Genomic DNA, 26675 nt, shown 5'->3' with positions numbered 1-26675 from the left:
CCTCTCCCTTTAAGCTGCTTTGTTTTGGGCGGTCACTATAATGACCTACTTACAGGGGAGCGTCTAGCTGCAATAGCCGGCTCTCTCCATCCCTCGGTGGGTCGGTCGGGGTTTGGAGAGAGAGGAGCGGTGGGAGAATCTGCTGCGGCACTCCTGGAATTGGGATTGCAGCTGCTGCCCTGGCAAGTTTGGCAAGGCTCCCCTGTGGCTGGTAATTGGGGGGAGGGGAGGGCCACGGGGCCAAGTGCTTTGTCCCTTGCTGGGATTTTGGCTTCACTCACGTCTGGCCCAGAATCTGGACTGAATCTGCTGTTACCCTGCGCTGCGTTTTGCATCCAAGGGCTCTTGTAGGATAGCTTGTGTGGTCTCTGCCAGAATCTATCCCGTAAATATACCCGAGCATCTCTGCCATTTTGAGCTGGGCTTGGCCGTGGCTGACTGCTTGCAGCTTTGCCGCTGGCTGGCTTCGTTCTCACGGGATCTAGCAACGCGGTGCTGAGGAGCCAGTGGGGACCGCACATTGGGATCTCTGCTGTAGCAGCGTCCGTGATTCAGCCCCTCGGTAGCTTCAGTGACCGGAATCTTTGCATTTGGGCCTCCGTGGGAATGTTTGGCTTTTCCCCAAAGGACCGGAGGAGTAAACCAAATACCAATTTGGTGTTTCGCTTCGGCTGTTGTGCCAACCGTCCTTTGCTGAGAGGAGGAGCTGAGAGACTTGAATTCTTCCCATGGAGATGAGCTTCCGGCCTAATGGGCTGTGATCTCATCAGCTGGCATCTTCCAAGGTGCAGTGCTCTGCTTTTGCTTTATTCTCTTTTGATTTTGTGCAGTTCCACTCCATTTTGGCATATGGCAACTGCTGAACGTCAGTGGTCAGGCTAATCAGTTTTTCCAACCGGATGACCCGTCCACGTGGCCTCTCTGCCCCCCTAATCAGGGATTCTTCTTCGTCACTGGCAAAGCTGGTAGTGTCTTCTGCATAACAAGTGGTAATGAACCCACCTGGGCCAAATTCAGTGGCCATTTATGCTGGTCTCTAAGACTGGGGGACAGGACAGATACCAGGCCTACCCAGGGCAAACTGGAAAGGCCTCAGGTTAGTGGGCGCCATCATCACCTGGGCATGGACTGCTCAGAGCCCCCTTGATCTGGCCAGGCGCCTCATGCCGCTTCCCCAGGAGGGCTGGGAGAGGACAGGCGGCCTGGGATTAGCCAGCCCCCCCCCCTGGGCTGGTGGCCCCTGCCCTTTTAAGACCTCTCCCCCACCAGCTGAGCTGCTTAGCGAAGAGCAGCTATGAAAGCCCTGCAGCAGCGTAGCTGGCCCTGGTGGTGGGGCAGTTGGTGTGGAGGGTTCCTGGAGTGAGAAGGGTTGTGGGTCCTGCACAGGAAACTGGAAGCAACCTGCTGTGAAGGAGAAATATACTTTACTCCTGGTAGTAAGGGGCAGCAGAAGACCCGGGGAGGGTGTGAAAGCAAAGTGGGACTAGGCTCTGCTGGGGTTGGGTTGCCTAAAGGCCAGGGAGGCTGATTTGGGCCCTGGGGGGGGTGGGGGCCCACTGAATTGGGTGTGTGATCAGGGCCCAGTTGTGGGGTGGGTCTTGGCTGGGGATCTAGTAGGTGGGGATCGGCCGTCTCTTCAGGGCTGGAGCGTATGAAGTTGTGAGTGTGGGTGTGTGTTTTATCCAGTCCTGGTGATAGAAGAGGGCTCCGTGGGGTTCTTTTCCTTTGGTCGGCCTTTGCTTGATGGAATGGGGGGGGGGGCAGAAAGAGGATTACAGCACATGGAGGTGCAACCCCACTGTAGCTTCTGGGCCCGCAGAGTGGTTGGAGGGCGCCAGAGGGGATGCTGACAAGGGCAAGACCCTGATGGGGTCTTTGGAGGGAGAGTTGGCTTTGGGGAACGTCTCAGGTGCACAAAGGGCGGTCGGTGCCCCCTCCCCGTAATACACACAGCTAAAAGAGCCCCTGGATCGCGCGGGGGGGGGAGGGGAGGGGGTTGCCAGGCAGCCGTTCCTTCGGGCGCGCAGCTTGCAGGGGGCGCTGTGGGGGGTTCGGCCTGCGCCGTGTCCGAAGATTGGCCCCGGTTCAGCCACAACCGGAACAGGTGCCGCCCGTTAGGATCCGCTCGCCCAGCCCGCAGGGCCCGGCTTGGGGGTCTCCGGCGAGAAAGGTGGCGGGTCGGCTCCAAAGGGGCTTTTTGCGAGGAGGCGGCCGGGCGCTCCCGCTGAGGCCCTGGGCGAGGGGAGCCCCCCTGCTGCAGCGCTCTCCTTGCGCGACCCCCCCCTCCCTCCCTCCCTCGGCTGCCATCTGGAGGGGGAGGGGGCTGCGGGGGGAGCTGAGCCGCTGACGTCACTGGCCCCGCCCCCTCCGTGCCCCGCCGCCGCCGCCGCCGCCGCCGTTCCTGCGCAGCCTGAGCGCTGCGGGCTCCGGGAAGCCGCGGTGAGTCAGCAGCGCCGGGAAGGGCGGCGCGGGAAGTCCCGTCGCCTGGCGGGAGGGGCGGCCTTGCGGGCGAGGGGCTTCGCGGGCAGGGCGGGGGTCCGCCGGGCACTCGCTCGCTCCCCCGGCAGCCGAAGGCCTCGGCCCGGCCTCCCTCTCCGCCGCACGCCCGACGGCGCCTCCCCCGCGAGGGTCCCGTGGGCGGCAGGCCCCCAGGCCAAGGGGGGCGCCGCTTCGGGGGCCTTCCGCGCCGCCCCCGCAGAGGCCAGGCCGCATCCCCGGAGTCGCCGGCTGGCCTGCCCGGCTCTGCCCGGGGCGCGGCTCCCATCCCCCCGCCCGCTCTGGGGGGCTGCGGGGGGGGCTGCGGGGTCTCCGCCGGCTTGGCGCATTGGGCGGCGGGCGCGGGGCGGGAGGCGGTGGCGGGGCGCGGCGGGGCACCCGGCCCTCACCCACCCCGCCGCCGCCGCCATCCCTGGGACCCCGAAGCCAGGCAGGAGGCAGGCCGCCCAGGCGCCCGCCCTCTTCCCGAGCCCAGTCCGGGCCCCCTCCCGGATGTGGGGGCTTGCAGGGCTTCGCCGCGGCTGTGTGGCGGCAGGAAGCCCGGCGCCCCTCGGAGAGCCGCCTTCTCTCTGGCCGAGCGGAGCGGCCCCGCGAGCATCTTGGAAAGGCCTGGAACCTCGCCCGGAGCTTCGAAGCTCTGGTGCGCATTTGGGCCCCGATCTCCTCCGCAGCGCCGTCTTGACCCCGAGCGAGGCCCCCGGAATGTTTATTGGCTTAAAGCATTTATACAGCCGCCCATCTTAAAGCCAACTCTCCGAAAATTAAGAGGCATATAAAGTTGTTGGCCACCAGGTGAAAGGTGAAAGATTAAAACAAAAGAGTGGCCTGGATCGAGGTGAAGGCGCTATCATCCAGTGGCGATGCTTGAGGGAAAAGCCAGTTCTGTGACCCCCACGAAATGGGGACTAAAAGGCTGGGGGGGGCACAGAAAAGGCTCCTTTCTTGGCTCCCTTTAGGTTTGGGGGAGGGAAACGGGAGCCGCCCACTCTCTCTGACCTGGAAAAGGTGATCCTGCAGGCAACCTGGCTCTGTGCCAAGTGCGGCTTTAAGGGGACAAGGCACCTTGAATTGCACCTGGAAAGAAACTGGGAATCGGAGCAACTGGCGCAAGAGAGGGGCTGGCTGGCCCCTATTATTGGTTGGAAGCTGCCGCATTCTGGACTGACTGGAGTTTCTGGGTGGTCTTCAAGACCAGCCCCATGTGGAGATATCACAGCAATCCAGATGGGAGGTGACCAAGGCCTCCTGGCCCAGGAAGGGATTCAATTGGCCCACCAGAGAGATTGATGCAAAGGCCTCCCCGACCATGGCTGCACCCTCAGCAGGAGCCCCTCTCCCAATGGTGCTTCAGCTTAGTCCAGGGAAATGCCACCCACCCAGAGCCAAAGATAAAGCATCACCAGGGCCTATGGGGGGGGGGAGACAAAAGCCCACAGCCACTCTGTCTTGCCAGGACCGAGTTGGAGCCATCTCCTCCCCAGCCAAATCCTCACAAGCTCCAGGCCCTCAGCCAGCACCACTAGGGCTTCCCCTGTCCAGCTGGGGAGGAGATACCCAAATGCGATTCATGGCACACGATGAATACCAGGCCTCACCGGACAGTTCTCTTCCAAGGGTCTCTCATTGGAAAGGAGAGGCCGGAGGCTCGGGCCCCAAGACACCCTATCTTGCATGGCCCCAGGGCCTGACCCTGCCCTCCTACCAACCCTGGCCATGGAGGAAGGAGGAGAACACAGGGCCTCCCCCTTCCCACCCTGAAGCTGGCCCAGAAGGATTGCTGGATTGACAGAGGCTGGGGAAGTCCCTGCTGATTTGGGGGGGGGGGGGATGCAGGGTCACATCTGGGCACAGTGCTAGGATTGCTACCGGGGGGGGGGGCGTGCACAGATTATCTGACCAGGTGGCGCTTCCTGCTTCTGGGATTGGAACCCCTTCTCCCTTCTTTCCAAAGAGCCAGTTGAGCCCCCCCCAACCCGGAAGCCTGTCCAGAGAGAATAACGGTTCCCTGGGCACCATGGCAACGGAGCCCATAATAGAAGCCCACAGTGGTGGCAGCCGTGGGGAGCTGCTCCTGTTAAGCAGGAGGGCACTGGAGGTGTGTCTGGCCTTGGTGGGCCAGGCTGTCTGAATGCATCCTGGGGCCCTGAGGTGGCCTCGACTGGGTGCTCTGGGGAAGGATAGGAGGCTGGCAAAGTGTGCCATGGGGCTGGGTGGGGGCCTGTCTGTCTGCCCAGTTGCAATGGGCCGGGATTTGGGGTGCATTCATGTAATGGGGAACAGCTGGGAACCTTCCAGAGATCGTCCTTCTTGGCACTGAGCCCCTCCAGCCCTTGGCAGCCCCAACTGAGAGTGCCGTGGCTTATGGGCTTAGACCCCCTCGGGGCCAGGTCCCCCCTTCTGATGAAGGGGCGGGGGTCCAGCTCTGCCTCTCCCAAAGATGTCTGTTTTGTAGGGTGGCTCTTTCCACATCCAAGTGGGTCTTTGGGAGCCCCCAGAATTGCTAAATTGCTTTGGCCATCTCAACTGCCCCTTGTACATTTCTCTTTAAAATACCTTTGGTTGCTGTTCTTTTTTGAGGGGGGTGGTTAATATTGGCCACCAGCTGCACTGAAGACCACAGTGGCAGGATAGGAGGGAGGGGGTCACCAGATGGGATCCCATGGGAGGAGGGAATGAAATGCACTCCCCCCCCCCCCCCCCAGGGAAGGATGAGGTGCTCTGGAGGCTTTGGCAGAATAGCCAGCTCCGCCTGGGGGGGGAAGGGGGAGCTTGAAAAGGAATGCTTTTGTGAATGCCCTCAGAAGGGGCGGGGGAGGGTCCTCCCAAACTCCCCCTCTCCCTACCTTTGCTTCCAGCAGGTTGCTGGGTACTGGGGCAACGGGGGGGGGGGGGTGCACCTGGATTGGTGGGATGTGGTGGATGTTGAGAGGAAATCTGCCCCCCCCAGCAGAGGGTGGATGGGAAACACCGGGGGAGGGGGTGTCTAAGGGCCACGCCTAACCAAGAAGCGAGATTCTCACCCAGTCTACTTAGGGCATCTCAGTTGCTCAGGAAACCTGTTAGTGGGGGCTGATCCTCCCCCTGGGATTTTTTTTGGGGGGGGGGATAGACAAGGCAAGGAAGGACTGTACAGATGCTGCCTCTTCACCTGCCTCCCTCTCCTTCCCCTGCAGCTCCCAGCATCACCGCCATGTCGCATGAGAAGAGCTTCCTGGTGTCGGGGGACACCTATCCAGGCCCGCAGCCTCCGGTGCCCCCTGGCTACGTCCAGGCTCCGTATCCAGTAGCCCCCCACCCACAGGGTCAGTTCCAGCCTGCACCTTATGGCCAGACCGGCTATCCGCCGAACCCCTACCCAGTTTCTCCCTACCCCCAGGCTGGGCCCTATGGACCTTATCCACAAGCCGCATACCCTCAAGGGCCGTACCCCCAGGGCCCCTATGCACAGCCGCATCCTGGAGCACCTATGAGCCCACCTGGTAAGTTGTGCCCCGGTGGGAAAGGGAGCGGGTGAGTTTCCTGGGCATGAAGCCATCTGCAAAGCCTCGGTGGCTCTGCCCCCCACCCGCCATCCTGGGCCATGGAGGGAGTCCTCCTAAGGCATCCACAGCCTCCTCCAGGGGTGCACCTCTCCTGAATTCTGACCAGGCGGAAGGGGGCGCCCTCTGAGGGACCTGGGGAGCAGGCTCCCACCTGCACCAGCCCTGCTTTCGGGATGACCAGGTGTCCAGGGGCCGTACGGAGAGCCACTCAGTCTGCCTGCATTGCTGCTTCTGCGCAGGGCCGATACACAACTACCACCATGAGGACGGTCCACCTTCTTACTATGAGAATGAGGGCTTCACCCCCAGCAACTGGGACGACAAGAACATCCGGCAGGCTTTCATCCGCAAGGTCAGCAGGATGGTCACTGTAGGGCTTGGCGGGCAGCGTGATCCTGGTTGGGTCAGAGGCTGCCCCTTTGGTTGCTGCCACGCTGCCCAGGGTCAGGCTGTAGGTGGTCAGAGGCCCCCTGTGTCCCTTCCTTGGGAGGCCCCACCAGAGTTGAGGCTCGGCTCAGATGGCCTCCCTTGGGCCGCGCACCTTGTCCACTCCTTGCAAGAGGAAGGGAATGTTTCTCCGGCCAAAGGAGGGGCGGGGGACCCTACCTGCACACAGAAGGGCCTTCTTCCGTAGACCTTGCAGGAAAAGAACACAATGTAGAGGAGAGGATCTCCAGAACTTTCTTGGGACAGGATGAAGCAGGGTCTCCATGCTCTTTCTCCACTTTGGGGGAAGGGCTTCCACTGGTGGACTTCCCACACTGCCCAAGAAAGGGCTGGGCAGGCTCATGGGTGAAGCTGAGCTAGACGGGGTCCCCCATGTGCCCTGTGAGCAGTTCAGCTTACATGGAAGAGAGTTGGGTGCCTCTTGTAGGAAAGTCCAGGCAGGGGAGAGGAGGGGGCCAGCTGGATCCTTCCGTCACCTGGTGCCCCAGACGGCTGCCCTGACCAGGCTGAGCTGCTGTCCTTGTACTCGCAGGTTTTCCTGGTGCTGACCATCCAGCTCTCTGTGACCTTCTCCTTTGTGGCCATCTTCACCTTTGTGAAAGACGTGAAGGGCTTTGTGCGCAAGAATGTCTGGACGTACTACGTCTCCTATGCGGTCTTCTTCATCTCCCTCATCGTCCTGAGCTGCTGCGGGGAGTTCCGGCGGAAGCACCCATGGAACCTGATAGCCCTGGTAGCGCAGGGCCCTGGCGGGAGAGTTTGGGGCTGCACTCCACGAGGACTTGGGAGGGTCTGGCTGGCTCTCGAGGAGGCCCCCCTCCAAGCCCTGGTGGAGGCACTAACACCCTCCTTTCCCCCTACAGTCCATCCTGACGTTGAGTCTCTCCTACATGGTGGGCATGATTGCCAGCTTCTACAACACGGATGCCGTCATCATGGCTGTGGGCATCACGACTGCTGTGTGCTTCACTGTCGTCATCTTCTCCTTGCAGGTGGGGTCCCTCGGCTTCTACTGGGATGGGGGAATTGGGCCACATGGCCTCAGACCATAAATCGGGGTCACGTTCCCATGTTTGCAGGAGGGATTGGGGAGCACTCGCTCGCTTTGGACCCCAGCATTTCCCATGCCGGTTGGCAGTGCTGCTCTGGGGGAATCACTGGGAATGAAGGGCCCGAGAGTGAGATTCCTGGTGAAGCCACCGTGCCTGTGCCAGATGGGTACAGAATCCAGGATTCCCACATTCCTGGACTTTTCACCCTGCAACATCCACCCCGGCCGTCCTCTCCAACCTGAGAGGCAGAGCCTTTGAGAAGCAAGAACACCATGTGTGTGTGTGTGTGTGTGTGTGTGTGTGTGTGTGTGTGTGTGTGTGGCATGTGAGCAGGGGTCAGTCTGGGAAAGCAGCCTGGATGTCAAAACCCCTTGAACTTGCCCTGTGGCCCCCTCCTCTCCTGCAGACCAAGTACGACTTCACCTCCTGCCGTGGAGTGCTGATCGTCTGCCTGATGGTCCTGTTCATCTTCGCCATCCTTTGCATCTTCATCCGGAACCGCATCCTGGAGATCGTCTATGCATCTCTTGGGGCCCTGCTCTTCACCTGCGTGAGTGTCTGGGGGCCCCTGGGAAGAAAGGGAGCAGCAGGGGCTGCTGTGCAGGAGGGTTAGAGGAAGACACCCCCCCCAACCCCATCTGCCGGCTCACTGGAGCTTCTGGAAACCAACGCAGCTGCTTCTTCATTGCAGTTCTTGGCGGTGGACACCCAGCTGATCCTGGGGAACAAGCAGCTCGCCATCAGCCAGGAGGAATATGTCTTTGCGGCCCTCAACCTCTACACGGACATTATCAACATCTTCCTGTACATCTTGGCCATCATTGGCCGTGCCAAGGATTAGGCCGTCTCCAGCCCTTTCCTCCCTCACAGCCCCCTCCCCAGTTTTGTTCTCTTTTCCCTGTGGGCTTGGTTGGTGCACTGGGGTCGAGGTCCTGATGCTCCTGTGGAAGGCGGCACCGCAAGGTGGCAGCGGTGGGCACTCCTCTTTGGTCTGTCTGTCCAGAGCGAGGAAGGGAAGGGATTCACGCCCTGCATCTCTTGGGTGACCCCGAGTTGAGGAAGGGGTGTAAATATGCTGCTGTTCTTGTCCACTGCGTTTTGTTCTAGAAATGTCTTATTTCATTTTGGGAACTCTCCTCCTCCTCCTGGGCCCAGGAGCACCCGCTGAGTCCCTCCGATGCCCACCATGGTCTTCCTTCCCCTTGCTTGCTGGGCATGACCTTCCCCACTGGCTCCCCCTGGCCGTCCCGGGCAGAGTGTTTCACCCTGGGGGGAGGCTGTGGGTGTTGGGCAGTAAAGGGGAGGGCTCTCTCAGCCCTGAGAGTGCGCAGCTCAAGGTCTCTCTCTTGGCACCTCCATGTTGGGGTCTGCCGAGACCTTTTGACCAGGATGTTGATGTTACTTGAGGACACTTTCCTCTCTCTTCTTCCCTCCCCCCCCCACGTGGCTGGCTTTGGGGGGCTTGAAATGCCGCATGCTGAGCCACTGCCACTCTGCCCCCAAGGCCAGCCTCTGCACTAAGCTGTATAAATGGCAGTCTAATAAAAGTCAGAATATGCCCACAGCAGGGTCTTCGCTTGTCTTCAGCCAGCCAGGAAGGAAGGAGAGGAAGGGGCCTTTCCTGGGCTGGGCGCAATGTCTACCTGATCTTCCAAGGAGGGATGGAGAGGTGTGCGCTGCAGGAGCCTTCCAGAGCAATGGGTCTCCAACCTTTCCAGCTTTGCGGATCAGCAATTGGGGGGAGGGGGAAGGGATGGTTCCACGTGAGCGGTGGACGCGCATGCAACTCCATTTGTACGAGTGGCGGGCATGCATGTGGCTCGCACAAATGGTGCTGTGCGCACACGCCACTGCGCACTCAATTGGAGCTGTACGCTGGCACACGTTTGCACGCTGCTTCCACAGCCCAGGCCGTGAACAGGCCATGGCCCAGGGGTTGGGGGCTCCTGTTCCAGAGAGTTTGCAGTGATGTCTACAGCATCTGAACTACACAGGGACTTTGGCAATTCAGTTCTAGCACTTAAATATATTTCAGGGGACGGGGGTGTAATATGTATTTTTTTAAAGTACATACCTTCAAGCCCTGTTGAACAAATCCTCCGGGTGATTGTGAAACGAAGAAAGAAAAGGGAAGAGGGAAAGGATGGTCCTCTTGGCTGGTTTCATTTGTCATGGCAGAGTCTGAATAAATGTGAAAAATTTATTCTCCATGAAAAAGTCGGGGCAGCTCACACACCAGACGGGCACAGAAATTGGGGGTGAAACAACGCCATCACGGACAGGAGGGGGTGCAAAGGCCGCCTCAGCTGCCAGGTGTCATGTCTCTCCGGAAGCACAGTAAGGGGTGGGGCTGCATGGGGCGCCAGGGAAGGGGAGCACCTTTGACGGGGGAACACATCCTGTCCTTTCCAGGCAGTTCACCCACCTCTGGGCCCCACTTTGCACTCGGCTCTCACCTGCGGCTCCCCAAAGCGGTTTGCCTGTGGCAACAGCCACGACCCGCTGGATGAAGCAGGTGAGGGTAGCCGGTGGGTCTTAAACCCTTGCTGCCCATCCTGGCATGTGAAGACAGACACTGGTGGGCTGGGTGGATGAGACCATGGGTGGGCCCAATGGTCTCATCCACTCAAGGTCATGAAGGTGGCCTCTGCAAGTGCGTGGAATGTGAAGAGCAGGACAAGGCAGAGAAGATGGCCGCCCATCCGCTGCACTGAGTCCCATCTCTGCTTCTTGATCAGATGGGAGAATGAGGCTGACACTGCAATTCTCACTCAGATCCAAATTACACGCTACTCTCAACACCACCATTCTTAAAAAATCCTGTGGCGATGGGCCTCCCTGATCAGCATCCGTGCCGGCGTGCCCCCACAATGAGCAACCTGGATAACACAGGGATAAGATCATGTGAAGTGTTAATACTGCTTTATAATGCCTTGGGGAGGCCACACTTGGGAATATTGCATCCAGTTTGGGTCACTACAATGTAAAAAAAGATGCTGAGACTCTTCCAGAGTGCCGAAAAGAGCAACAAAGATGATTGGGATAGGAGGCTAAACCATATGCAGAAATTGGGTATGTCTAGTCTAATGAAAAGAAGGTCTAGGGGTGACATGATAGCAGTATTCCAGTATTTGAGGGGCTGCCACAAAGAAGAGGGGGGGGTATTCTCCAAAGCACCTGAAGATGAGAACATGAATGGAAACTCACCAAACTGAAACTAAGAAATTTTCTGAACAGCAAGAACCATTAAATCAGTGGACAACTTGCCTCCAGAAGTTGTGGGGGCTCCATCACTGGAGATTTTTAAGAAGAGATTGAACAACTATTTGTCTGAAGTGGTAGAGGATTTTCTACTGAGCAAAGGGTTGAAGGAGGAGACCTCCTTCCAACTCTTGTTATACTGAAGTGAAAGACGGGTTCTCTGAAGAACCAGATCTCCTATTATCAGCAGTGAGCAGCACCAACACATTGATCTTGCCCGGCCACGGTGGGCTTCTGCAGCCTGGTGGGAGTCATTGGGAGAGTGGGCAAGTGGGACAGGTCCTCTCTTACCGAAGATCTGTGCAACACAACTGCCTCATCAACAGTGCAGGTTTCCACTTGGTTACCTGTAATAAGACTTCCTGATTGTATCTCTACTCCAAGCGTTGCACCTTATTATGTCATTGTCGGGAAGGTAAGTGGGGGGGATGGAGACTCGCTCCATATTTCAGAGCGGGAGCAAAACACCCTTGTACTTGCCTCCTCTCTTGCTGGGTCTCGCAGGCGCTTCTTCCAGCCCTTGTTCGTACTGCGCGCACCTCGATCGCTTGGGGAGACGCGCAACCTGCTCTTCGGCCCGAGACATTGGCCTGACCTGTCCGGCCCCCCTCAGCCCGGGAGGTGCTGCGCCACCACCTCGCCAGTTGGCAGGGAATGCAGTGGTGCCGGCAGCCACAGCCTTCCCAGGGCTGAGCGAGGAGACCCCGCCGGGGCTCCCCATAAGGCGCAGCGGCCGCAGGAGCCCCTCGGCGGCGCCTCTGCCTCCTACTTGCGTATAGAGGTCGCCCAGCCCCTGCCTGCTCTGCTCTCGCCAGCAAGAGGTGGGGCTCCACGTCGCCGCCTCTCAGCCGGAGCGCCACTTTTGTTTGCTTGCTGGCCTCTTCCAAGGAGGGAGCTGCCCTCAGGTCGTCCGAGCCCCCGCCGTAGGGGGAGAGAGGGAGAGGGAAGGGGGGGTCTCCCCCCGACAGGATCCGGGTTGGTGTTGCTTTATTTTGCGTGGATTTCCAACGCTTGGCTTTGCCTTCCAGCCTTCACTCCCCCTCCGCAGCCCAAGTGGTTGAATTCACACGACAGGTGAAGCTGGGCAGGAGAGCACAGACAGACAGACAGACAGATAGATGATGATGGATGAAGAGAGGGAGGGAGGGGTGGATGGATGGATGGATAGATAGATGAGAGAGAGAGTGAGAAAGAAAGAGACAGAGAGATAGACAGAAAGAGAGAGAGACAGAATGAGCAGAGAGAGAGAGAGAGAGAGACAGCAAGAGAAAGAGCAGACAGAGAGAGAGACAGAGAGAGAGAGAAAGAGAGAGAGAAAGGCAGAGAGAGAGAGAGAAAGAGATAGAGAAAGGCAGAGAGAGAGAGCAGAGAGAGAGAGAGACAGAGACAGACAGACAGACAGAGACAGAGAGAGAGTGAGAGAGACAGAGACAGAGAGAGAGAGAGACAGAGAGAGAAGACAGAGAGAGAGAGAGAGAGAGAGTGTCAGGGTTCCAAGTAATACCCCCAACAGAATCAAAACTCCGAGGCAGGCATCTTCCTCAAAGTACAGATTTATTAGAGACGTCATATTGGCACATCTGGGGAAAACCCGAATCTGAAAGCCCCGTGTTTTCTCCACCCAAAGTAAAGTCAAAGTTCCAGTCAAACCTTTGCTGGAATGAACATGCAACCCTCTCCGGCCAGGGAGCATGACCGCTTCCTGGCTCACGCATTTCTTACCGCGCCTACTTCCCCACCAATAGATCTCCATGAGTGAGAAGCTGCGCTCTCCTCCGGTCCTCCTGGGGTAGCTCGCCTCTCCGCTGGCAGCTTCTCCTTCTCCTGGCTGCTCCAGGAGCAGCCTGCCTGTTACCCGGCAAGAACGGCCTGCCACCACAGCCTGCCCCGCCCTTTCTGACCCGGCAGTTGCTCCTGGTGCTGCCGGAGAAGTGGCAGCACGAGAACCGCTCTTGCTGGGGGCAAGGGGGTGGCGGCGGCAGGAGCAGCAGGCCAGGGCTTCCCTTCCCCCCTCCCTCCCTCCCTCCAGAGGCCTGGGGCTATCTTTAGCTTCGCTCAACCGGCGTGGGAACAGGCTCCAGCTGTTCGTCTGCCTCACTGATGTCTGACTCCAAAGGCAGCTGATAACTGGCATATGGCCCTGGCCCCCTCTCTGCCTTCATCAGAGCCTTCCCCAGACTCCAGGACTGGCCCATGTCCCTCCCCAGCTTCCTCACTGTTCGAACCTGCTGCCAGATCTACTGGCCACAACACACTGTCTCTTCTGTTCCTCTTAGTATCTTATCCAGTTCTGTCAATTCCATATAAAAACCATATAGTTTAGCATCTTTTTCATATCTAGATTGTATTTGCAGTTGTGTATACCAAACCATATCAATCCCTTTTCAATTCTTGTTTAGTTTTGAGCTCCCCCTTTTCAGACAAAATATCTTTATATCTAACAATATTTCCCATATTTATACTATTCGGATGGATAAGTGCTTCCATCATCGAAAGCCAAACTGGTATTTTCAAATAATGTTGTTCTCTAATTTTCTCCCCTACTACTAATAAAGCATTTCTTTTATAGTATCTTTGAAAGTAACTGTATATCTTACTTTTCCCATACCATAAGAAGGCGTGCCAACTCAAATGCCAACCCGCAATTTCTGAAGGCAAAGCTGTTCCACTGGTTAATTGTCCTCACTGTTAGGAAGTTTCTCCTTAATTCCGGGTTGCTTCTCTCCTTGATTAGTTTCCATCTGTTGCTTCTTCTCCTGACTTCAGGTACTTTGGAAAATAGGTTGACTTATTTTTTTGTGGCTGCCCCTCAAATATGGGAATACTGCTATCATATCACCCCTAGTTCTTCTTTTCTCTAGACTACACGTCTAATTCCTGCAACTGTTTTCCATACCTTTTAGCCTCTAACCTCCTTGAGACAGGTGGGCAGATTATGCCAAACAAGCACACCCCCACGCACCTTCTTTTCAGGGAGCTCGGTTGGAAAACAGTCGCATGGAGGGAAAGTAGGAGAAGCATTGCATAGGTTCATTAAAGGCCTTCTTGAACTTGCTTGTCATGGACACAGCCACTAGAGAAACACTGAGACACAATTGCTCTGCTGAAGTGGCCCCATCCACGAAGGCTGCCAAGCAGGGGAAGGAAGGTCCATTGCGGAAGCACAGCACAAGCACCAGCTGTGCAAGCCCGGAGCCATCAATGCAACAACTGCAGGATCTGCAGGTTTGACCAACATGTGCCAGGATGTTCCCCGCCTGGCTAGGCCTGACCAGTCATCTCCCAACACTTCACACGGAGTCTTAACATGGCTAATGGGATGGATGAACAACAAGCATAGGAGCAGGTCTGAGGATCAGATGCTGCCAAGTTGTGGGGGGTTGTCTTTACAAGTAAGAGCCCCCAAAGACTTAATGTGGGATGTCCACCTGTGGGGAAACGCTGCTTGTTGAGCTACGACATGGGTCCTTTCTTTGGCACTCGCCTGATCTGAGCCCAACCACTCTGGCAGACCTTGGCAGGGAAAAAGCTGAGGGGGCAAAGTTGCTGGCAGGCAACTCCTTCCCCTCCCCTCCCCAATATTCTCCCACTTCACCCTTCCACAGCCAAATAATAGGACTCGGCTGCATCTGTTGGGGTCTCCATGGCTGTAGAGTGGTGCCAATGTGTGTGATGCACATACCTCCCTGCCCTCCCCATGGCCATGTCCCTCCACCCCTGCCTGGCTGGGGAGCCTGCAGCGTGAGCAGATGCCACTCTTTGCACAACGGGCGCTTCCTGTCCCATCTGAGCCAGGAAAGGGGGCATCGTTTTCTCTTCCAGGCAAAGCTCTGTGGAACCTCCTGTGAGCCTCCTCAGGTGGAATTCAACTTGCACAGCTCTGTGAGGCTTCATGGAACAAGACACAGCTCCCCAACCCCACCCACGGGACAATTTGGGGACTTTCCCCCAGCCCATGGCCGTGGGTCAGCAAGTCTGAGCCTGATTAGTTTTCAGAGCACCAACAGTTGGCCAAACAGGGGAAGATGACTTCTTGTCCAGAGGAAGCATGAATATTATAATAGGCAAGTCACAGATGGCCCAGAATGTTTGACTGCTTACTGAAGGCTCCCAGGATGGTCCAGGTGCCCTGTCAGAGGTCCATCTCATCCATGGACCAGTCCTGGTGGGGGCCAATGGACACAAAGGGACAGGAGTCCATTTAGCTGTTTTCAACAAAGCTCTTACATTAAATCAGTCTTTCTGGATTTTAAACAAAGCTTTGAAGTACAGTTTGGATGGCTTGGGTTGCACCAGCATTGGGCAATTCATGGGCCGTGAGCACCATCCATGTTCTGGGCTTTGCCCCTTGCAATTTGGCCATGGACTGAAGGGAGCTGGTCAGAAGAGCTGCCCTCGAGGCTGGGGTCAGAGCCCACCTGCCTCTTTCCGGGGCACCAAACTTCCCCTCTTGCCACAAGGGCCAGGGATCCTCGTCAGAAGGCTGGCAGGCCAGAGGAAGAGGTCAATGTTCCAGCTGCAATCAGTCTCCCCACCCCAACCCCAATGGCCAGTCCCCAAAACAGCAGATTCCCCCAGAAGCCCCCCCCCAAAAAAACACACTCTTTAATTGTGAAAGCAGCTGGCTAGAACCAGGCACCACCTTTGGGCTGGCGAGGGTCCCTCCCAAATGGTCCCTCCCAGATGTCCCTCTGGGCCATCCCAGGAGCTCCATTCTGCTCTGGGGCAGAGCCCAGCAACCTCCCCCCCACTCTTCCAGTTCCTTCCCTCCCCCACCTGACCGCATCACAAAGGCTGCCTATGTCACTATGTCAGTTGTCTAAGCTGCCACCTACCAGCCCGGCAGTGGATAGGAGAGGGGAGCTGTTGGCAGCTGGGGCTCCCACATGGCCCTCTGAATGTCATTCTTTTGGGGCACCCTGAGGCAGCAAAGTCTCCCCACTTCAACGCATTTTTAAGGGGATGGCTATCTTTGCTCGCTATGAGGCATTGAGAAAAGAAATCAAGGCCCTCGTGGCTGAAAACGAAGAACTGAAACAGCTGGTGCTGCTTCTACGCGAAAACCAGGAGCTCAAGTCCCTCCTTCACGACCAATTCAACGAGAGAAATCTGCTGCCCAACTTTGAATCCAGCCGGCTGGACCAACAAGGTGGCATGGGGGGGAATATGGGCATGCCTTTGACGCCAACCGAATCCCTCAGGCTGTCCTCGGGCCCCAATCCAGCCCCCCCCCCCCGTACATCTACTCGGTCTCCTGTGCTGAGCTGCAGCAGTGTCCCAAGGGGGTCAGGGCAGCTGGGGAAGACCTTGGCCTGGAGACCTTGGGGCTGTTTGAGTGGAAGTCGGGAGACACCCCAGTTCCACAATCAAGTGCCACCCAGAGCCGACAGTCAGGGGTTGCCATATCTGGTGATCTAGCCAGCCAGGGGAAAGTTCCTTGAGGGGGCACCCATGGAGGGGAGCTCCCCAGAGATAAGCTGAGAGGGATACTTTGTGAAGCCATGGGGGGACAAAGAGGGTCCTCCGTCCCCTGGTTCTGACTATTTTTCCAAAGGCGGCAGAAGAATGCAATGGTGGCCTCCGTCATCTGCCTCAGTCCAATGTTATCCCTGCTCATCCAAGGGTGATCCCAGAGGAGACCCTCGCTAAGCCCTCCCCCCAGGTGGATGCAGACAGGGCAGAGGTTCACTTGAAGAAGCACGTGAAGGGAGACCTGGAGGCCCGATTTTCCACCCACCCCCTGCATGCCCTCAAAGAAGAAGGGGTGGCAATCCGTGACATCTGATATGGGATTATAGGGTGGGGGCCAAGGTGCTGGGAAGGCTCAGGGTGGTTCTTTCCCCTCAGCAGGAGGAGGCTGACCCAGGCTTCCCTGTTTGTCCTCCCCACAGAACCTTTAGCCAACCAGGCCTTCCTTGACTCTTCCAACTTGGATCAATCCCAAAATTCCCAGAACGCCATCTTGCGGCTGGGCATTCGACAGCGACATCCATCTGGCCTCACAGCCCAGCTCACCACACAATACCCTCCACCCCCTCCTCCACCAGGAGCCATGGCTGCCAGTCTGCGGGGCTCCCCTCCCCGCTTCCAGGTCTGCTCTCCCGCAGGTTCCACTTCAGGTGAGTCACAGGTGCCGGCTGCGTCCTTGCAGCATAAAAGCTTAACTGTTCCAGATCCAGCATGGGATGCCTCCCCTCCAGGCACCTCGGAGGAGACAGCCTTTCTCCTCTATGTCGGGCAGAGTTTAGAGTCCTTGGGGCAAGTGTGCCAGCTCAGACTGCGCAGCTGCAGCAGGGGCCAGCCGTACTTCTCGCTCTGATGGGTGATTCTGAGCTGCCCAAAGGGAGTCATGTGGTCGAGGTCATGATGGACTCTGGGAGGACAGGAGCCGACAGTGCTGCAAAGGCTTCAGGGATTCAATATGTTCCTCCTCCTGTTGCACTCTGCTGAATGGGAAATTGGCCTGTGCAGATACGGGTCTCTGGGTGATCCACACTGTGGCCAGAGGAGAGCTCCGGGGGCCTGGCTCCAATCTTGTCTGCAAGAGATTTGGTTGTGCAATGTGCAACCAAGCATGAGAAGGTGGTGTAACTCATGGCCTGGAGATGATGCAAGGCCAGTCTCATACTCATGAGACACAAGGGACAATTGTGGGTGTGGTTGCGTAATTGTGTGTGTGTATGAAAGAAAGTGAAAAAGAGAGACGAATGCTGGATTTTAATATAGAAGATCTGTGAACTCACTTTCCTTATCGGGGACATAATCTTTCTCTTTGCGTGAGGGAACAATAATTCTGTGCTTTCAATCGACAGCCATAGATGCAGCCTTCACCCAAACAAGGAGCACAATCACTCCATGGGCAAACCATGCTTCTCCTGCTACAATTGCAGCCTCCCCGTTTTTTAAAATCCTCACAGCAACTAGACCTTCTGGACAGCAGTTGTTTCTTGGATGCCAAGATGTACAGTGTTGGTCTTCAATTCTACTCTTTGTTGTATCTCTACATACACATCTCGGAAATATTCCTTCTGCCATCCCTTCACTTAAGTTTTGTCTCAAACTATTTTACCACTCTTATTTTTAATCCTATTTATTCTTGCAGAGGCTCCTTGTTTAGTCTCTTCGCCTACTTCTGAAGCAATTTGTCTTTCTATTAAAACTGCATTGTATTTTTTTCTTCTTTTTATAATCTTAACCATTTATTGATCTTTTTTTGCTACATTTTGCACTCTATTTGTCTTTCTATATGCACTATATTTCTCAAAAGGGACACGGTGGTTCAGTGGCTAAGACACTGAGCTTGTCAATCGAAAGGTTGGCAGTTTAGCGGTTCGAATCCCTAGTGCCATGGAACGGGGTGAGCTCCCGTTACTTGTCCCAGCTTCTGCCAACCTAGCAGTTCGAAAGCACGTAAGAAATGCAAGTAGAAAAATAGGGACCACTTTTGGTGGGAAGATTCCGTGTGCCTTTGGCATTGAGTCATGCTGGCCACATGACCACGAAGACGTCTTCGGACAGCGCTGGCTCTTCGGCTTTGTAACGGAGATGAGCACTGCCCCCTAGAGTCGGGAACGACTAGCACATATGTACGAGGGGAACCTTTACCTTTATTATATATTTCTCATTCTCCATTTCTGTAGCAATCATTTTTATATTCATTTTTCTCTTAGCAGAGTCTCTTCCACTTCACATTGTTCAATCAAGCACCCTTTTTGGAATAAGCCCACATCCTTCGCTGGCAGTCTACAGCACCATTCCCCATCCTCTTTCCTAACATCCGCCTTCATTCAATAAATGTCTATGGAGATTCTCAGCCATCCAGGTCACGGTTGTCCCAAAGGTGCTTTTTCAAGAGGCAACTGGATTTTCTGGTCTTTCTTTGAAGATGTTTCTCTTCTCATCCAAGAAGCTTCTTCAGTTCTGACTGGATGGTGGGGAATGGAAGGATTTATATTCCTTGCAGACAGCTGGTCATTTGCATCCTTTTAGAGAGCCGTTGAGGCCACCTGTGGATTTATCTGTGTCCTCAGGGCCACCTGAATGGTGCAAATGGGTGTGGAGACTTCTTGGAACTGCTGAAATGATTGTGTTGTAGGCTGGAGATAGATGATGTCGTATTCCTCCCACTCTGTTGACAGAGGTCTGTTCAATTTGGATATAGATGGTCTCTTTGACCCCTCTTTCAAACCTGCAATCCTCTCTGTCCAAACTGTGGACTTTGCTGTCTTCACAAGAGTGGCCTTTGTCTTTTAAATGCAGATGGACTGCCAAATCTAGTCCTGATCGGCTTGCTCTCCTATGTTGTACCATGTGTTTATGAAGTGGTTGTTTTGTTTCCCCAATGTATAGATCTACACATGGCTCATTGCATTGTACTGCATATACCACATTGCTCAGTTTGCCTCTGTGTGTTTTATCCTTGGGGTGAACAAGCTTCTGCCTTAGTGTATTCTTGGGTTTGAAGTGTGCATGCAGGTTACGTTCAAGATCCTCTTGAGCTTTTCTGATATTCCTGCAACGAACAGAATGACAATGTTGCTTCGTTTATTGTTTTCTTCATTCAATAGTTGGAAAATTCATGGCTTTTCTGTTATGACAGGATGGCAGCCACTAAAACAAGAGCTGCTCTCTGTGCTGTGACTGGATTGTTTAAATGCCCCCCCCCTCCCAATTTGGTTAAATATTTAAAAAGGTCATAATATGGTCATAGTTTTGGAAACAGACCTGCTCCACAAATAGGCACCCTCACTGGAAGATGCTGTCTTTTATCATTCCAACCTTGGGAATAGGCCAGATGCTTGGGGAAGGGGAGAATAGGTAGGCCTGACAATCCTAATTTTACCGATGATGATGATGATGATGATGATGATGATGATGATGTTATCATCGATTCAGTCGGGTCTGACTCTTGGTGATTCGAAGGGCCAGGTGATCTCTCCATGTCTTCAAATCTTGCACTGCTTCTTTGATTTATTCTACGCTCTGGCTGGTGTCAGCTTTGATTGTGTCCAGCCACCGTCTTCTTTGGCAGCCTGGTTGCCTTTTGCCCCTAACTCTTCCCAATGGAATTGCTTTCTCCTGCAAATTACCCCGCATGACACGGCCAAAATAAGTGAGACATTATGCACTCTAGTATTTGCTGGTTAGCCACCTTTGCTGTCCAAGGAATAAGCATTTGTCCCCTATTGACATTAATTCCATGGTTACATATAAAGCATTGCTTGCAAATCAGGGGAATTTTGTTTTATACTGAAGAGTGGGCTGAAATAAGCCCAACGGGTGCAGGTGGGGAGGCTGAACTTTGTGTCTGTTTTACAAAAAAGAAACATGCAAGAAACCTGAATGTGGAGAAGTTGCTAGGAGATACACAATAGCCTGGACTTTACCTGCTTGGATATCTAGGCTGGCATTTCTCAACCTTTAAGTTGCTGAAGTTGAGAAATTCTTCCCTGGACACAGGGCAGCCATTTCTGATCTGAGAGAAAAACAAAACGCACAGGTACAGTATATGTGGTACCTCGCTCAATAGTAGTAACTCTGGGAGGGATCTTGGAGTCCTAGTGGACAACCATTTAGATATGAGCCAGCGATGTGCAGCAGCTGCCAAAAAGCCAACACAGTTCTAAGCTGCATAAACAGAGGGATAAAAGCCCTTACCACTTGGTAAGGCCACACATGGAATACTGCAATCAGGTTTGGTCACCACCATGTAAAAAAGATGTTGAGACTCTGGAAAGAGTGCACAGAAGAGCAACAAAGATGATTAGGGGGCTGGAGGCTAAAACATATGAAGAATGGTTGCAGGAACTGGGCCTGGCTAGTTTAAAGAAAAAAAGGACTAGGGGAGACATGAGAGAAGTCTTCCAATATCTCAGGGGCTGCCACAAAGAAGAGGGAGTCAAACCATTCTTCAAAGCACCTGAGGGTAGAACAAGAGGCAATGGGTGGAAACTCATCAAGGAGAGAAGCAACTTAGAACTATGGAGAAATTTCATGACAGAACAATTAATCAATGGAACAACTTGCCTGCAGAAGTTGCGAATGCTCCAACACTGGAAGTTTTTAAGAAGATGTTGGATAACCATTTGTCTGAAGTGGTATAGGGTTTCCTGCCTAAGCAGTGGGCTGGACTAGAAGACCTCCAAGGTCCCTTCCAACTCTGTTATTCTATTCTGTTGTGTTCTGTTCTGTTCTAGTCTAGTCTAGTCTAGTCTTGTTGTCTGAAGTACATCCTTGAAGAAGTCTGTGCAAAGATCCCGGCAGAGGCTCCTTCCCAGCAGGTGGTCATTCAAGCCCGCCCTGCACCCCACCTTATGCAGGTGGGGTGTAATAGCCAAAGGGCTCTGCCTTTATCACCCATGGGGTCAGAAAGTGAGAAAGCTGCCAGCTGGCTAAAGAGGCCAGAGGTGCAGATTTGACTCTTAACAGCTTCCAAATCTGTATATGGATCTGTATGAGGAGTTTAGGAACGAATCTCTTCAAAACAAGCTGGTTGGAGGAGGAGCATTCAAAACAGGAGGCAGGAAGGACTCGGCCCGTAACTGACCCGTCTCTCTCTTCGTTAACACCGCAGAGAAACTGTACACCCGATACTTACTTACCAAATAAGCGGAAGGAAGATTAAATTCTTGCTAAAGAACCCAGAAAAGGCTATTTAACATCAAAGAATGGCTTGGTACTACAGCAGGAATCTCCAAACTTGGGAACTTTAAGGCTTCATCACTGGTGCCTCATGACCGGAGGTTTTTAAAAAGAGACCGGACAGCCACCTGCCTGAAATGGTGCAGGCTCTCCTGCTGCAGCAGGAGGTTGAACACCTCCAAGGCCCCTTCCAGGTCTATTTGATTGAGTTTCTTGTGGACTTCAACATAGCTGGCTGGGGAATTCTGGGAACTGAAGTCCACAAATTGTAAAGTTGGCAAGTTTGGAGATCCCTGTACTAGAGCACTGAATATGCGAATCCAGCAAGATATAAGGGAAGGGAAAATCTTCTCAGTGTTGGTAGACCTGAAAGCCACCTTTGATCTCCTAAATGGAAAATGGGAAGCTTCGGGTTGGTGGAAGATGTTTAAACTGCTCCCTCAATCCAGCTATTTATACAACTGGAGGTCGGCACAAAACCAGGCCTCTAATTTATTCATAAGTGACATTTTGATGTTTTTGAATTAGGAAAGGTTTCTACCCCACAAAATATTAGCGATAACAACACAGACCCTGTTGCGGTAGTGGGTGACCTGCATTTCAGGTGGCCTGGGCAGATGACAAAAATGTGGCAAAATAAGGGTGCATTTCTTTGGGGATGGAAAGTTAAGCGGTTTTCTTAACTTGAGGTTTGTTTTACCAGCAGAAGGTCTTGTTTATTGCAGATTAATGTTGTTTAAAAGGACCAAACCACAAGTGGGTGGATTAAGTGTCAGTCCATGGGGAAGAGGACAGATAAATGAATGAACCCTAGGCTTGTTCGGGGCAAGGTTTGGGGAAACGATAGTCACCGATGACTGCTTATAGAATCGTTATTTGAGATCGTGCACTTTATATGCTGATTTATAAAGTTGACTGACCTGAATTCTGAGGAACCCTCGGCAATATACAAATATCAAAGATTAGAAACTGGATCTCTGCTATGGATTTATGGCATTTGCACATGGGGATTATATCATGGGTGGAAGCTTAGACCCATGCCAGCCAGCAGGCAGAATGGGACTTCTAGGCTCCTACCGTTGGCCGCGCCTGCTTCTCCTCCAGGGTTCCGCCTCCGTGCATTATCCGCCAGCTTTTCTCCTCGGCTGGCCTGCCCCCATTCTTTCGCCCTGGCCAATGGGCCTCAGCCCCTCCGTCCCAGGCCCTTTGCCGCGGCCCATTCACCAAAATACGCTTCACCCTGGGCTTTTGGGCGCACGGGACAGCTTGCTGCCAGCCAATCAGCTGACTGCCAATAGTGGCAGCCAAAAGCCACGGCACGATCAATGCAGGGGCTGGGAGGCTTTGCGGGAGGTGCTCCGGCCAAATGGCCTCAGGCACTTGTTAGGAGAAGGAAGGGGAGGGGTGGAAGCTCCCCTGTACCTGACCATGCCTGACACCGAATGGGAAGAGAAGAGGGAGGGGGCGCTAAATAACCCAGCTTCATCCAAAGGAGTTTTTGTTTCAGGTGGGTATCTTAGCCATGGAAGGAGAGAGGGAAAGAGGAAGGGAAGGGAGAAAGAGAGAGGGAGAAAGAGGGGGAGAAGGGAAACAAGAAAGAAAAGAAAGGGGAGAGAAAAAGAAAGAAAGAAAGAAAAGGGAAACAAAGAAAGAAAGAGGGAGGGAGGGAAGGGAGAAAGACAGGAAGGAAGGAAGGGAAGGAAGGAAAGAAAGGGAAAGGTGGTTTTTTTTGTGGTTTATATGTGTTTTAATATGGCTGTACACCGCCCTTAGTCCTTTGGGAGAAGGGCGGTATAGAAGTTCAATAAATGAAATGAAATGAAATAAATGAAAAAGGGAATGACATGGATGGATGGATGGAGGGAGGGAGGGAGAGAGAGAAAAAGGAAGGACTAGAGGTTCTGGAGAACCCGTAGCGGAAATTTTGAGTCATTTGGAGAACTGCCAAATATCACCTCTGGCTGGCCCCAGAGTGGGGTGGGAATGGAGATTTTGCAATATCCTTCCCCCTTGGGTGGGGTGGGAATGGAGATTTTGCAGTATCCTTCCCCTGCCACCACCCACCAAGTCACACCATGCCCACCATGCTACGCCCACAGAACCGGTAGTAAAAAAAATTGAATTTCACCACTGGGAAGGACCACAAACCCTGGCACCAGATGTAGTTTCAGGCGATGCTTTGAAACAGCCCAGCAATCCAGGGCTGGAAGGGACCCTGAAGTCATCTAGCCCAACCCCCTGCTCTATCATTTGGATTATTTTGGTGCCTCTAACAGAGAGGAAAATTCCCAGAAAAGGGAAGGAATTTACTAGGACAAGGCTGCCATGCAGAGGAAGGAAGAGATAGCCCTCGGCTTACGATCACAATTGAACCCAAAATTTTGGTTGCTAAACAAGAGCGTTGTTAAAGTGAGTTTCGACGCATTTTAACTCAGTCATTGGTCAGGGTGAAAGGATGGGGGTGGGCCAGCTGAGGAAAAAAGCTGGTGGATAATGCGCAGAGGCGGAACCCTGGAGGAGAAGCAGGCGCGGCTAATGGTAGGAGCCTAAAGTCCTAGACCCTTCTGGACACCCCACCCCACCCCGCCCAGGGAGATAAGCAAGGCTGGGTTTAAAAGCGAGTAATCTACAAACGACCATTACTCTTCTTAGACTTCACTCAGGCCTCCTGAAGTTTAGAGATCAGGCTGACCAAGGCAACTTCTGAGCGTAGGTTCCATTGTGGATGGAGGCATCTAGAGGTCCATCTCTCCCTTCTGTGGTCTTCTCCTGTAAGAGCCTAGGAGCATGGCTCTGCTCGAGGATGGCACTGCCCACTCAGGAGAACCAGCCCACTTGCTGGTTGAGGAGAGGCTTTTGTCTTTGCAATAGAGACGTGGGAATTACAAAGAATTACACCAAGTCTTGACTTGCTCCAGAAAGGGAAAGGTTTGGGCAACATGTGCAGAAGGGTCTTCGGAGACCCCCGGTTGTACAGAAACGATGTGGCCATTGGTGAGACTCTTGAAGTAAGCGTTGGTCCCTTTGGCTTGCATTACCCTCGTTGATGAAGCCCTCCTTGAGCTATAGATACGAACTGCTTCCAAATTTAATTTATTTCATTTAATGTGACTACCAGAATCTTCCTGCCATATTAAATTGAATAAATTAAATTAAATCCCAGACTTTAGATTCTTTATTTCTTGAAATAAAGTCTGTTATACCAGTTTCTTCAGTTACCATAAACTATGTTTGGAAGATAGATTTGGGTTACTTTATAACTGTGCACATAAACAGTCCTAATTTTTTAACATAGAGTTAAATTACAACAGGCATGTGCTAAACAGATAAAATGGAATTTAAGAAAAAAAATTAAGCAAAACGTCATCTTTGACAGGAAGATAAAACAAGTCCAGACAACAAACACAATACTATTGTGTGCCAATTAAGATGACATGGTTTGCCTAAGAAGGGGCCCAGCCTTCATAGAATTATATTCTACCATATATGTAGCCCATTTTATTTATTTGCCATATTTGTAATCCACCCCAATCAACCAGGATTCTAGTTGGTAGTTTACAGTTAAAACCATAATATATGAAGTCTTTCCAAGAGAAAGCAGGGTCTGGACGTCCACTGGAGTAACCAGACCCCAAAATGCAGGAGGAAGGAGACCATCGCCACTTCCCAGGGAGAGAGCAGGGCCACCACTCAGGAGGCCCGTCCGGCTCAACAGGTCCTCTCTGGGGGATGGTCCTGGCTGGGAGGATTCTGCCTTGGCAACCCATTCTGAGACACAGCAGCCCCGCAAAAGTCTTTAACAACGGTGGCTGCCATCTTGGCTGTGTTTGTCCCTCCACAGACAGGCCTGCAGGACAAGCGTCTCATGAGCCGAGCAAAACCTTAAGTCCGCTCAGGCTGCCATATGCCTTGGTCCAACACACTAACCCTGGTTAGCATTAAACTTCTTTTGTGTTTGTGTGTGTGTGTGTGTGGTGGGGGAGGCTGGTTTAACATAGCTTCCAAGTCCAGTCTCTGACATTTTCTATTGATTGTGGAAACCTAACCCTGGACCCGACTTCATGCAGTCATCAGGCCTCTTGTGTGAGTGGAAAGGTATGGCCTGTGGGTGGCAGAGGAACCATTCCTTCTTTTAACTGCGCTTTCTCTCTCTTTCCTGGACCTGGGAGGTGAGAGTCCCACCCCTGCGGCTGCTCTGGTTCTTCTTTCAGCTTTGCTATTACAAAAGAATAGGTCAATTCAGTAGATAAACAAGATTAAGAAAAGGATAGCAAGGTCTACAGCTGGGGAGGGCTTCCCAGGAACAGTCCTGGGCTACCCTTCTATCAGTGACCAGATAATATCAACAGGGCTTTGTGGAAAAACCTTTAATAGGATGACCATTTTAGTTCATGCTCCAACCACCAATGCAGAAAAGGATTATTTCTTTATTTAAAATAAAGGGCTCCGATCTTAAGCTACTCTGGACAACTCACAATAACAGTGAAACCAATAAGCAAAAAATAAAATAAAATGCAATAATAAGAATGCTGAAACAAAAACACAAAAATCCTGCACCAAATTCCACCCCTTTGGCTCACCCCGTAACAGGTTCAGCTGCCCCCCCCCTTCCATACTTTCTCCCACCCCCCAGGGGGGAAAAAAACAGGCCTTAATGCCCTTCCGAAAGGCTAGAAAAGAAGGGCTGATGGGGGGGGGCGTTTTATTATCCACTGGAGATGGACAGAACACGCAAAGGAGATGTGTTGCTTGTGGACTGGTGACCAGAATGTCAAAGAAAGACGGAGGAGGAAATTCTGGCTGGATTCTATGGCTCAAAGGACCCTGCAATGAACCAGGAGGCGGACTTATCCATTACAGGGATTTCTTCCTAGTGTCCTTCAAAGAACCCCAAATGATGGTCCGTAAACATGGATGTCACCTGATGGAGCACAAATTGATGCTATAATTGAGCTGCTCTAACTCCTTTGAGCAATGATGTAATTGCTCAAAGGAGGTAGGGAATTATAGCATCCAAGACCTGGCCAGGGGCTGGAACAGATCACAAGCTGCTCTGAGTTGACAAGAAGAAAAGCAGTCAGCTTCCAGGATATGAACATGGACCCACCAGGTCTAGTCTAGCAAAGAGAAGGACCAGGGGTGACATGCTAGCAGTCCTCCAATATTTGAAGGGCTGCAATAGAGAGGAGAGGGGTGTCAACATATTCCCCAAAGCATCTGAGGGCAGGACAAGAGG

General features: G+C 53.5%; 2 protein-coding genes across 11 annotated transcripts in view; both read left to right on the top strand.

The window, feature by feature from the left end:
• The window catches only part of GRINA (glutamate ionotropic receptor NMDA type subunit associated protein 1), a 28702-nt gene extending 19601 nt beyond the window's left edge, over positions 1-9101 (top strand). For 6 of the 9 annotated variants that reach the window (XM_087891469.1, XM_087891470.1, XM_087891471.1 and 3 more), the window contains 6 exons: positions 5670-5975; positions 6278-6390; positions 7018-7218; positions 7349-7477; positions 7944-8087; positions 8229-9101. In XM_087891469.1, coding sequence (XP_087747595.1) covers positions 5687-5975; positions 6278-6390; positions 7018-7218; positions 7349-7477; positions 7944-8087; positions 8229-8378 — 1026 coding nt within the window. In that variant the 5' untranslated portion in view covers positions 5670-5686 and the 3' untranslated portion in view covers positions 8379-9101. Of the gene's footprint in view, positions 1-97; positions 183-2017; positions 2440-2857; positions 3137-5669; positions 5976-6277; positions 6391-7017; positions 7219-7348; positions 7478-7943; positions 8088-8228 lie in introns of those variants that run through there. The other 3 variants (XM_034420038.3, XM_034420037.2, XM_087891468.1) reach the window with 3 other exon arrangements.
• Positions 9102-15642: 6541 nt separating this feature from the next.
• The window catches only part of SPATC1 (spermatogenesis and centriole associated 1), a 34411-nt gene continuing 23378 nt past the window's right edge, over positions 15643-26675 (top strand). For both annotated transcript variants that reach the window (XR_015733621.1, XM_060682153.2), the window contains exons 1-2: positions 15643-15947; positions 16690-16917. Coding sequence is in view for 1 of the 2 variants with exons in the window: in XM_060682153.2 (XP_060538136.2) it covers positions 15761-15947; positions 16690-16917 (415 nt within the window). In the remaining variant the exon portion in view is untranslated. The remainder of the gene's footprint in view (positions 15948-16689; positions 16918-26675) is intronic.

Source organism: Pantherophis guttatus, chromosome 3 (genome assembly GCF_059756535.1).
Source record: "Pantherophis guttatus breed Tessera chromosome 3, ASM5975653v1, whole genome shotgun sequence".
Classification (NCBI taxonomy): Eukaryota; Metazoa; Chordata; class Lepidosauria; order Squamata; family Colubridae; genus Pantherophis; species Pantherophis guttatus.
Note: the sequence above shows the minus strand (reverse complement) of the source record. Positions and strands in the feature narration are given on the sequence as shown.